This window comes from Carassius auratus, chromosome 22 (assembly GCF_003368295.1).
Source record: "Carassius auratus strain Wakin chromosome 22, ASM336829v1, whole genome shotgun sequence".
NCBI classification, from domain to species: domain Eukaryota; kingdom Metazoa; phylum Chordata; class Actinopteri; order Cypriniformes; family Cyprinidae; genus Carassius; species Carassius auratus.
The window spans coordinates 27,119,917-27,132,321 of NC_039264.1; the positions used below are offsets into that span (position 1 = coordinate 27,119,917).

At 36.5% G+C, this 12,405-nt stretch overlaps 1 protein-coding gene across 1 annotated transcript in view; it reads left to right on the forward strand.

The window, feature by feature from the left end:
- Window positions 1-399: 399 nt before the first annotated feature.
- The window catches only part of LOC113040201 (stabilin-1-like), a 36,129-nt gene continuing 24,123 nt past the window's right edge, over window positions 400-12,405 (forward strand). The window contains 21 exon segments of the mRNA XM_026198521.1: window positions 400-623; window positions 1,992-2,122; window positions 2,208-2,323; window positions 3,519-3,595; window positions 4,096-4,165; window positions 4,253-4,348; window positions 4,480-4,590; window positions 5,329-5,516; window positions 5,606-5,653; window positions 5,655-5,737; window positions 7,179-7,306; window positions 7,421-7,497; window positions 7,643-7,786; window positions 9,697-9,834; window positions 9,943-10,014; window positions 10,102-10,215; window positions 10,341-10,394; window positions 11,099-11,179; window positions 11,570-11,728; window positions 11,884-11,946; window positions 12,149-12,247. Of these exon segments, the coding sequence (XP_026054306.1) occupies window positions 570-623; window positions 1,992-2,122; window positions 2,208-2,323; window positions 3,519-3,595; window positions 4,096-4,165; window positions 4,253-4,348; window positions 4,480-4,590; window positions 5,329-5,516; window positions 5,606-5,653; window positions 5,655-5,737; window positions 7,179-7,306; window positions 7,421-7,497; window positions 7,643-7,786; window positions 9,697-9,834; window positions 9,943-10,014; window positions 10,102-10,215; window positions 10,341-10,394; window positions 11,099-11,179; window positions 11,570-11,728; window positions 11,884-11,946; window positions 12,149-12,247 (2,103 nt within the window). The 5' untranslated portion in view covers window positions 400-569.

Sequence of the window (12,405 nt, forward strand, 5' to 3'; positions counted from 1 at the left end):
ATTTTAGATAAATGTGCTACTAAATGTGTGAATGTCGCTGTTTAAATGTCTTGTTTTTTTCCACAGGTTTCTCACTTTTGATAAGAAGTCAACTTCAACTCTTACCCTAGTGCTACTGGAACTTGCTATTTATGTGACCCTGTGAAGTAAAATAAAAAAAGTGCTAATTCTCAGTTTGCCATTATTAAATTCTGATGAAATCTGCAATCTTGTCAGCTGACAAACATGGACTTCCCAAACCATTACTGAGGCGATGCGGTAGAGGAAATCCGGAGATTTTCCTGTCAGGAAAAGATGTTTTTCTCACCCCTTCTCTTGCTTGAAGCCACTGTGTGGTCACATCAAACCTCTCTAGCTCAGTGTCAAGCTGTTCAACATGCAAATCCTTGAAAGTACATGAGTGAGAAGATGTGAATTAGGTTTCTCTGGAAATGTTAGAAATCGAGACATCCTGTTGTGTACAGTGACTGGTAATAGTTGTCGGTCTCAGGAGAAGCAGTTCTGTTTGTGTTGCATGTTTATCTGACGACTTTTCAGGTTTTTTTTTTACTGGCTTTGGGGAAGCAGACATGTCTTATCTTCTCATTTTGGGACTCATGCTACTGTGGACTTCAAACATTCAGGCAAGTTGCATGAAAAGCGGTTGCTGACATGTTTAGGTAACTTTTTACATGATTAGTTTTTTTGGACATGTACCGTGGTAATACCAATGTATTCACTGAAGGACCATGTAAATACTATACTATGTGAATATGGATTAAATTTTACTATGGTATTGCCATTAAAGGTACTAACAAAGTGTCCAAAACATATCAATACTTGCATGATACCATGTCAACTTTTTAGTATTTTTTTAGCGATTGATCACTGTACCATGTTACCGACCCATTACACTTTTGTAAGTGTGGTATCATTTTTAATTAATAATATTTTTTTGGACATGCACTATGGTAATACCGTTGTATAATATGTAAATGCCTAACAAAAAGTGGTGGTACTATGGTACATTGCTGATATCAGATGGTAATAAAATGGTACTTTGATTTATACTATAATTATTTACTATGATAGATAGTAAGTTTGACCGATACATTGAGGGAAAGTTGCACGAAAAGAGGTTGCTTTCGTCTTTAAGTCAGTATTTCAATGATTTATTAAAAGATTTTTGTACATGCACGGTGGTAATACCATGGTGTTTATTTAAGGGCCATGTAAATACCATACCGTATAAATATGCAATTTAAAAAATACTATGATATTTTTGTATTTAGACTTTGGTAGAACAAATTATAATATTATGTATATGGTACTCTCATGAATTCAATGTTGCACTACAGTACATGCCCAAAACAAATAAAAACAGTCTTAGTCCCATGCATCATTTTTGGTATCTTTTTTTTTTTAACTGATTGCTGAATTGATGGTACTGGCCTAGAATGTTTTTGTAAGAGTGGTATAATTGTTAATATATATTTTTTGGACATGTACTGAGGTTATACAGTGGTTTTCTTTTAAATGCCATTCAAATGCCTTACAAAAAGAGGTGTCACCATTGTACATTGCTGAAATCAGATGACACTTTGATTTATACTATGGATATACCAAGGTTTTTAGATACAAACAATAGTAATTAATGACAGTAGCCTATTGTAGGCTACTTTGGTGCAAGTATGGTAGCCTACTCTCACGGTACATGTCCAAAATACATGGTAGCCTACTTATATATGTTTATGGTAGGCTATATGATATGAATATGATATTATCTCGTTTTTGGACGTGTATCATGACAATTCCATGATATTGTGATGCCATGAAGTAGTTTTTACTATGGCATAAACATTTGAACTCGTGGCTAAAAATGGCAGACTACTTTACCACAGAGTATATTCGCGTTTAAATAATAGTTTTTTTGCTTACGTTTTTAATACATTAGTGCACATTCTGCACAGTAGCGATATGACATGCTTGTTTTTGTTTTTATTTCGTTCCAGGCCGGTTCTAATCGCTGCGATGAGCCCATAACAGTCCTTCACAGGACTCCCTGCACGTCCTGCGCCGCTTCCGCCGCCGTCGTCTGCCCGCGAGGGTCCAGGAAGATCACCCAGAAACCCGAAATCTGCAGGTGTGTGATTATCCAGGCTTTAGATAATACAGGCTGTTCGCTCAGTCAGAATGCTTTGCGTCTAATGTGTTCTGTGCTGTTTCAGATACGTTGTGGAGATCGGCAGTCGTCCAGTAGAGCTGTCAGGGTGCTCTCATAGCTGTCAGGGTGTTACGACCGTCCCCCACTGCTGTCCTGGCTTCTGGGGACACCTTTGCTTGCGTGAGTTACCATGACTTAAAAAGTATTTCTGCACTTGAGATTTTAATGAGTACTGTCAAACGATTAAAAAAGTTCCAAAATCCAAAATAAAAGTTTTCGTTTACATGAGTGTGTATTGTGTAGCCTATATTTATTATGTATCCATAAATACAAACAGATACATGTATATATTCAAGAGCAATTTTATGATTATATATTAAATGTATATTTATATATCATATAATAATATAAATACATAAATGTATACATGTAAGTATTTTCCAAATATATACGGAATGTTTGTGTATTTATATATACATAATAAACCATACACACATACATAGGTCTATATTATGTAAACAAAACTTTTATTTTGGATGCGATTAATGGCGATTAATAGGGCTGTCCTCCAATAAGGATTTTTCTGGCCGACTAGTAGTTGTTCATTTTAAGCATTAGTCCACTAATCACGTTAATTAATAAACCATTTAAAGGGATACTGCAACCCAAAATGAAAATTTGTTATTAATCACTTACCCCCATCTCATTCCAAAATCATAAAAGCGTAGTTCGTCTTTGGAACACAATTGAAGATATTTTGGATGAAAACCGGGATGCTTGTGACTGTCCCATTCACTGCCAAGTAAAATACACTGTCAAAGTCCAGAAAAGTATGAAAGACGTCATCCGAATAGTCCATCTGCCATCAGTGGTTCAATATGAATTTTATAAAGCAACAAGAATATTTTTTGTACACAAAGAAAACAAAAATATTGACTTTATTCAACAATTTGTCTTCTCTGTGTCTCTCCCCATCACTGTAGTGCCATTTTGGAGAATATGTGCTGAACGCAGACAGCTTATGCTCATCTGTGTCAGTTCCGCACCACAAGGATTTTGTTTTTATGGTGTATTTACGCTTTGATTTGAATGAAAACAGCACATCCTTGTGGCGCGACTGACACAAAAGAGTGTACGCTGCCTGTGAATAGGATATGAAATATTAAAATTCTAAATTCATTCAAATCTATAAGATATAATTGTCCTAACATTTTTCAGACCATCAGTTTCTTCTGAACTTCAGTTAAGTGTGGTTATATGGTTGCATGTATGAACAGGAAACCCGGTGATTGCTGCTTCAAATGTACATTGCTTTTAGGTAAGAAAGTATCTACTAAATTACACATTTTCTAATCACTTCTGTATGTTTTTCCAGCTTGCCCTAGCTGGTCCGGAAAGATGTGTAATGGTTATGGTACATGTGACTCTGGAAATGGCACCTGTGTTTGTAATGTAAGTGTTTATAAGTTACGTTCTTTTACTGAAAGTAAACGTTAAAATACTTTTTAAGTAAATGTATTTTTTTCATTATAAATGCACATCTATTTTTTCAATCGTTTGCCTTGTTTTCGCAAGTAATAACACAAAATAAATAAATAAATTAATAATATGTAATAAATAATACTAATAATGTAAATTAGACTTGCTTTTAAAAAAAATCTGACATATTATGTTAATTCAAACATTTTTGTTGAAATAGAGGCATATTTATTAAAGTTTTATTAAATTGATATAAAATAAATAATTTTTTTATTAAAATAATTAATAATAATAAATAAATATATAATCTATTCTTTTACTTACATTTTAGGTTAATTCAACTTCAATTTAAAATAATGAAATTATGTTTATTCATTTATTTAAATAAGCTTTACTCAATGACATTTGTATCTAATACTATCTACTACTACTGTTACTACTAATAATAATAATCATAATAAACAATTTTTTAGGAGGGATATAAAGGTTTTGCATGCCAGAGTTGTTCAAATGAGAATGCCTATGGAGACCACTGCCATTCAGGTCTGTTATTTGTAGTGATTTCTGATATAACAAGCTAATAATCACCATGTTTGGAGACAAAATTGTCTAATTGTAAAACTGTTGTAGAGTGCAGCTGTGCGCAAGGAAAGTGTAACTCAGGACCAGACGGTGATGGCGAATGTTACTGTCAGCCGCCATTTTCCGGACCAAAGTGTGATAAAGGTAAATTAGAGACTATTTCTGTAAGCTTATCTACCCGTGGTGCAAAAAAAAAAAAAAAAAATTATCCGGTTAATCCTAGTAAATATCATCATGCTAGTTTTGTTAAATCACTCTAATTGTTTCCTGTGCAGTTTCTTCATCTTGCTCAAACTGCCCGGCCTATTCGTATTGTAAGGGAGACAACACAAACGCTGTGTGCGAATGTCTTCCTGGATACAAGAAGAATGGAAATGCATGCATAGGTACTTTAAATGTTTAGCGACATGTTAAATATTACATTATATGTTTGTTTTGTGTCACGTTTTGTAAATGTTGGTTCATATTCAGCTCATTTTAAGGCAGGACGTCCCAGGTGAACAGACAGCACCATATTTCCTCAGCCGATTTATGACATTCAAAATTTCAGTTCTCTGAAATGAAATTCAATTAAATATTTGCTTACATTTTCCAGAACACTGGATAAAGCCAGTTTCAAAATAGATGTTTAATTTCATTGACATACCAGAGTTAAAACTTTTTACAGAGGGGATTTTGGATATCTCTTTTTATCACTCCATAAATCAGAAGATACTGTCGACAGCCAGAAAATATAAATTTTAACCACGTTTTTAGGAATAAAGTGTTGTATAAAAGCAAACGAATGATATATGACCAAACCCCACAGTAAAATCCTTCAGAGTATAGATGGGAATAAAACTGTAAGTTTTGGTGTATGTGAGTGCTACTGAAGTGGAGGAAAAACTTTTTTAGATAAAACGGCTTTTAATATATGTGCTGTAATAGACACAAATAGATCAACTGCAATAACATTTTTGGATGTTTTCTTTCTACTAGTCTGAAACAACATGTTATGAAAAGCCAAATAACGCCAAAATCTCAAAACTGAAAACAAAGCTTTTTCCTGTAGTGTCTTGACTTCAAGTTTCTCAACCATTGTAGAGGCTAGTTCCTATGCCTGATCTGTTTCTATCCTGTTCCAGGCGTGTGTTCGCCAGGAATTTGCGATGCTAACGCGAAGTGTTCATTTAGCGGTGGGAAGTTTCAGTGCGAGTGTGAAGAGGGATTCAAGGGAGACGGCCGACACTGCCTTCCCATCAACCCCTGCGAAACTAATAACGGGGGCTGTCCTGTAGAGTCCACTCTCTGTGAATTCACAAGCCCAGGGAAGGTGAGCACTGCACTGTGGGATAGAATCTGAAACTAATGTTGAATTCAATGCATATTTGTATTATGAGTTCTGTGTGTGTTTCTCTCCAGTCGAAATGTGTGTGTTTGCCTGGAATGGTATCGTCCGACCCATCGAAGGGGCTGCACACAAAAATCGGCCTGCGCACCGGGTTCATGCCACGTCAGCGCCCACTGCGAGACCAAGTCAGACGGCATGCCCAGGTCTGTCCTGCTGCTTCCCTCATGATAACATGACAAAGGCAGCTTTCACTTCCTTCAACAACACCACTTTAATGACTGAGAGAATCTTACAAAAACTGTCCAACTCCATCTAGGTCATATTTCACCCCCAACAATAAATTATCATATTTCGATCATTTCATTATTCACATTTTTTATGATATTTAAACTATTCCCCCCACACTTTTCCTCCTGCATTGTCTTTGTTAAATAACTAAATAAGCTTTAGTTTTATTTTTTAGCAGCATTAAAACTACAATGAAATGCTTAGCGTCACATATTTTCTGGATTTCCTGGGTTTTTTTTGTCAGTGCTGCAATCTTAAAATAGTCATAAAATAGTTATTTTTTTAAAATGTAAGAAATTATATTTAGTTTAATGAAAATAAAGCTTAGTTTTTCAGAACATGGCAATTTTTGGAACTGGTTTAAATATAAATCAGCATAAATTAAGATTAATTTGTTTATTAATTTTGTATGCATTGTATTTAAAAATCATTAGAATTAAGCACATTTCCCACTAAACTCTAATCACCATAATGCAGATAAATCTGAAAATTCAATATTGTAATTTGAAATGCATTATTTAAAAAATATATATTTAAAGTATTTAAACAGCATGAGATTGTTTGTTGTGCCACTTTTAAATTATTTACACATATGGATGAATTACGCTGATATAAAGGAAAGAATATAGAAGAAAGAACATTATCGTAATTTCGAATAATGTTGCAATGCAAAAATTTATAAAAAAAAATTGAAATTAAAGACAATCAAAGATATTCACCCATTACTTTGTCTATAAGGGGAAAATGTGGCAGTAGTGAGCAAAAAAGCTATTTATATGGGCTTTATTACCTTTCAAGTACTAGTAGGCTACTAAATATTATTATTATTATTTATTTTTTATTAAACTTGTTCTTAAGAGAAGTTTCTTAAACATGAAAAACTGAACATCACTTTCCTGAACATTATGGAAATGTTATGTAGATGTTGCATTAACTACTCAATGGCTCTCCTTGGAAGAAACATTCATGTATGGCATATTTTAAACACATATGTGTAGTAATATCCTGAATCGTGTTGATTATGATATTATTCGTAAAAAAAATAACCAAATCCCTTATGAAAATGAACCATGGTTTTATTATAGTAAAAGTGTAGTAACCATGATTTTTTTTGACACATTGATTACCATTTGTATAACCACAGTCTTACTACAAATACGAGCGTAGCGTAGCAAAACCATGGTTCATATGGTTTTACTATAGTAACCATGATTTCTTTGGTTTTATCTGTCATAAAGATAACCCTGTCACGAGATCACTACTGAGAGGTTCTGTCGCGTCATGAATAGCTGGGATGTTTCTCTCAGATGCTCGCAGAAGGCCAGGGCTATAAACCGAGTCGTTTGATTCTTTCAGCTGCAGCTGCAATGTTCAGCAGATCGGCGATGGCAGACGTTGCTATGGTAACCTGATGGAGCGAGTTCTGGAGATGGACAGAGAGGGCGGTCAGGCAGGAAACCTCACTGGAAGCGTTCGGTTCTTTGGTGCGTCCGCAGAGAGCCCCAGACCTGCTTTCCCACCCTTTTTTTCTCATCCAACATTGAGTGAACAATTGAGTTTGTTTTATCCGTTTGAAAGCAGTGTGCTGTGTTTTTCAGAGCAAGCGTGTGAGTTCACACTCAGCCAGCACGGCCCGTTCACTGCGTTCATCCCTGCGGGACAGAATCCTTTCCAAGTGGGTTGAAGCAGACTGAAAAACACCCAAACAGTGGCCTGGCAGTTTGTGTTACACATCCTCATAATGTTTCCTGGTTCTTTTTGTGTGTGTGACAACTTCCTGTTTGTTGCGAGCAGATGTTTACATGTGCTGTGCTCTTCAGACGCTTGCAGGAAAGTCCTCGACCGGCGTCCTGAACGCAGTGTGCAAAAATCACCTCATCCTCGGACAGAAACTCTACACCGATCTGGAGGGGAAAGACATGTGGATGTACGGAGGAGAAAAAATCAGATTCAAAACAAAAAAGGTGTCCATCCATGCATCCAACCATCCATGCATCCAACCATCCATGCATCCATCCATCCATCCATCCATCCATCCATCCATCATCCATCCATGCATCCATTCATCCATCCATGCATCCATCCATCCATCCATCCATTCATCCATCCATCCATGCATGCATCCATTCATCCATCCATCCATCCATCCATCCATGCATCCATCCATCCATCCATCCATGCATCCATCCATCCATCCATGCATCCATCCATCCATCCATCCATGCATCCATTCATCCATCCATCCATGCATCCATTCATCCATCCATCCATCATCCATCCATCATCCATCCATCCATCCATCCATCCATCCATCCATGCATCCATCCATGCATCCATCCATCCATCCATCCATCCATCCATCCATCCATCCATCCATCCATCCATGCATCCATCCATCCATCCATCCATCCATCCATGCATCCATCTATCCATCCATTCATCCATCCATCCATGCATCCATCCATGCATCCATCCATGCATCCATCCATGCATCCATCCATCCATCCATCCATGCATCCATTCATCCATCCATGCATCCATCTATCCATCCATTCATCCATCCATCCATCCATCCATCCATGCATCCATTCATCCATCCTTGCATCCATCTATCCATCCATGCATGCATCCATCCATGCATCCATTCATCCATCCATCCATGCATTCATCCATCCATCCATTCATCCATCCATCCATACATCCCTCCATCCATCCATGCATCCATCCATCCATCCATCCATCCATGCATGCATGCATGCATCCATCCATGCATCCATCCATTCATCCATCCATCCATGCATCCATCTATCCATCCATTCATCCATCCATCCATTCATCCATCCATCCATCCATCCCTCCATCCATCCATGCATCCATGCCATCCATCCATCATCCATCCATCCATCCATCCATCCATCCATCCATCCATTCATCCATCCATGCATCCATCCGTTCTGTCGATCTATCTATTGTTCTGTTATTCTATCATTCTATTATTATTGATATCATTCTTTAATTGTCTATCATTCTGTCTATCATACTAGTTACCATTCTACATCAGTCATTCTGTCTATTCTATCTGTCGTTCTGTCATACTCTCTTTCATTCTCTTTGAGGTGCTCTCTATCATTGTATCTACCATTCCACCTATCACTCTATCATTCTATTGATCATTCTGTGATTGTCTACTGTTTTAACGTTCCATCTGTTATCATTTACATTGTTCTATCTATCGTTCTATCATTCTATCAATCGTTATATCATACTATCTATCATTCTTTCTATTGTACTGACATTCTGTCATTCTACATCCGTCGTTCTTTTGTTCTGTCTATCACACTATCATTCTTTATAACATTCATTCTGTTGTTCTTTATATCATTCGATCTATTGTTTTATCATTAGGTACATATCATTCTATCAATCGTTCTATCATTCTATCTTTTTATCTATCTATCTTGTTTGCTCTGCCTATTGCACTGTTTATAAATATCTTTCTTTTCATTCTATATATCGTTCTATCCTTCTATTGTTCCATCTGTCAATCTATTGTTCTATCATTCCTCATATCTTTCAGTCTGCAGTACCGTCTTCCATTTTTTGTCAATCTGTTGTAATAAACTATTTATTATTCTGTCTATCATTCTGTCAGTTTGTCTCTCTATCATACTCCACATTGTTCTATTTTAAAATGTATCGTTCTTTCTATTGTGTTATCTAAAACGCTGTCGTTCTGTCTGTGGTTCTATTTTCTTTCTATTGTTTGACACTATCTGTGTCTGTCTATTGTTCTGTCCATCTTTCTCTCATCAGTCTATTTTTCCTGTCTGATCTATTCATGTATTCATTCATTGATTTGTGCACGTGTCTGCAGCACTTTATCCTGATGAGGGATCCAGACGTGTTGTTTACTATACTTGAGAGCGATATCCCAGCATCCAACGGAATAATTCATATAATTGACAAGCCCTTTACTCTTGCTCACATCGAGTCTTCAAACAACAACATAGAGGTAAAGCCGTTCAACCTGTTTTACAAGCAGCTGATCTAATAATATCTGGTGAATGACATACAGCACCGACCTCAACACCCTCTAATGTAGATGTTCTAATGTGTCAAGTTCTCCTCAAAGACCATCGGGGAGATTTTCAGAGAGGATGACAGGTTCAATCGATTCCTGTCTCTGGTTGATGTGAGTGATCTCCTCTCGTGCTCCTTTTCTGCATTTCTCAGCTGAACCCAAGCATTGAGGACATTTTTTTCTCTCTTTCTGCGGCAGAATTGTGGAACCCTGTTGCCTTTCAGAGGTTCAGGTCCACTTACAGTGTTTGTTCCAACCAACACAGCCATAGACAAATCCAGAGATGGAAGTATTATGTACATGCTGAACGACGTGAGCTGCCATTATATAAATAACATTTAGAACAAATGTTTACTCAGTGTTTTAATCAAATCTTTAGGATATTCATATATTTGCTCATATAACACACACTGATCGTTCATCTCTTTGTTTTAAAGGCCAGACCAAAGCTTCAGATGCTTCTGAAGCACCATGTGTTCTCCCAGGCCGCTGTAAGTCTCCTTTGACATACAAAATCATTTCCCACAGTTAATTTGACTTTAAAATGAGGCATTTATGAACGTTGCTTCCTATGAAATGGTTTGACGAATGCAATTTCCTTGAAATTGGAAATTGGGAAAGCACATAATATTTGCTTTTCGTCACACCTCCAAAGCTATGATTTGCTACATGCTTTTCGCAAGAATGAAGTTAGCATTTAGACAGCAATACTTTTGGACCATTTTCCAACCGCTTTCTCAAAAGGTAGCTGTATTTGTCAGTGTCTAGCAAAACATGCTAACAGGAAAAGCTAATGGACATTAATTCAAATCGTTCAAATCTTTAATTTAGGATGTATGTGCAATATAATGTTTAGATCAGTGAGTTTTAAAGCGGTCATAGGATGCCACATGCACTTTTGCAAGTTGTTGAACGCATGAGCGCAGTCCCTCAGAGAGCAGCTCAGAAGAGAGGGGCGGGGTCAGCAGAGCTCATTAACATTTAAAGGAAAATGCTACAGAACGACTTGCTCATAGACTTTTCATTAAGACCCTAAAGAATCATACCAACCTGTGGAAAATGGGCATCCGGTGACCCCTTTAAAATAATATTAAATGTATGTTTGTCTTAAACCAGCACATTTGGTGAAATGTTTGGCCCAGTTTCATAGTTGGGAAATTAATATCATACATCATGTCAAATATCTTTGCCTTAGGTCACTGTGGACCAACTTGCTAGCATGTCTGGGATTACAACAATGGCCAATGAGATTTTAAGGATCAATGCCTCTGAGGATGTAAGTGAATGTGCTTTTATTATTGCATTGGCTGTAACTCCTGATGAGAATGAGAAATTTTTATGAAATTTGGTACAATTATGTTGGGCCTCATTCTGTTTTTAAATTTAAATTTAAATTAAATTTATGCATGTAGCAGACACTTTTATCCAAAGCGACTTACAGTGCATTCAGGCTATACATTTTTACCTATCATGTGTTCCCGGAGAATCGAACCCCCAACCTTGCACTTGATAAAGCAATGCTCTACCAATTGAGCTACAGGAACACGATGAAATGAAAAATGAAAATGAAACATTTGGTGACATAGTGACATTGTAATAATGGGAAATTTAAAAATGACAGAACTGTTGGTTTTACGCTCTCTCACTCATCTCACTCAATCCACAGGGAAGAGTCTTCCTGGGCGATAAAGGAATACCTCTCGAAACGAAAGATATTGTCGCATCTAATGGAATCATTCACCTAATTGATGGACTTCTTGTACCTTCCTCTATAGTTCCCATAATGCCCCATCGGTGTGACCTTAATGGGAGCAGGATCTCTATTGTAGGTGCCCTTTTATGCGTGACTACACATAGTTGTTGCTAGCAAAACAAATATTCAACACCATAATTCTATTCAACATAATTCTATGGATAATAAAACATCTGTGCAACAAGATTCTCTATGAATTCTGTGAAAAATCTTGCTTCTTTTCAAAGGGTACCTGTGTCAGTTGCAGCCATATCCATGAAACACAATGTCCGCCTAGAAGTGTTGCTCTGGTATAAGATTTTTCAATTATTTATGAACTATATAAGCAATTAACATATTTATAATCGATACATACTTATTAAAAGACATTTTAAATGAATGTATTTTCAAAATTACAACAACCAATGGAGAAAATCTAAACATCAGCAATGTTTACAGCAGAGGTGCATCATTTATTGACCCGAACACTGCATCTGGGCTTTTTTCACCTAGGCAAATCATTTAAGAGGCTGCGAACCAATTCCTGATCGCCGATGGTCGTATTCTTCACTTGAGGAAGGCTGTGCCAAATACTGCAACATTACTGAGAGGGTATGAAAACAAGGTCTCACATTCCACATGCAAAAACAACATTCCATAAATGTCTGCAATTGTTGTAAAATTTTAAAAACTCCATTAGTTTTCTACAAAATAGTTTTTTGACTGTAACTTATAAACCTTTCAAGACAGATCTTTACAAAATAGTTTTT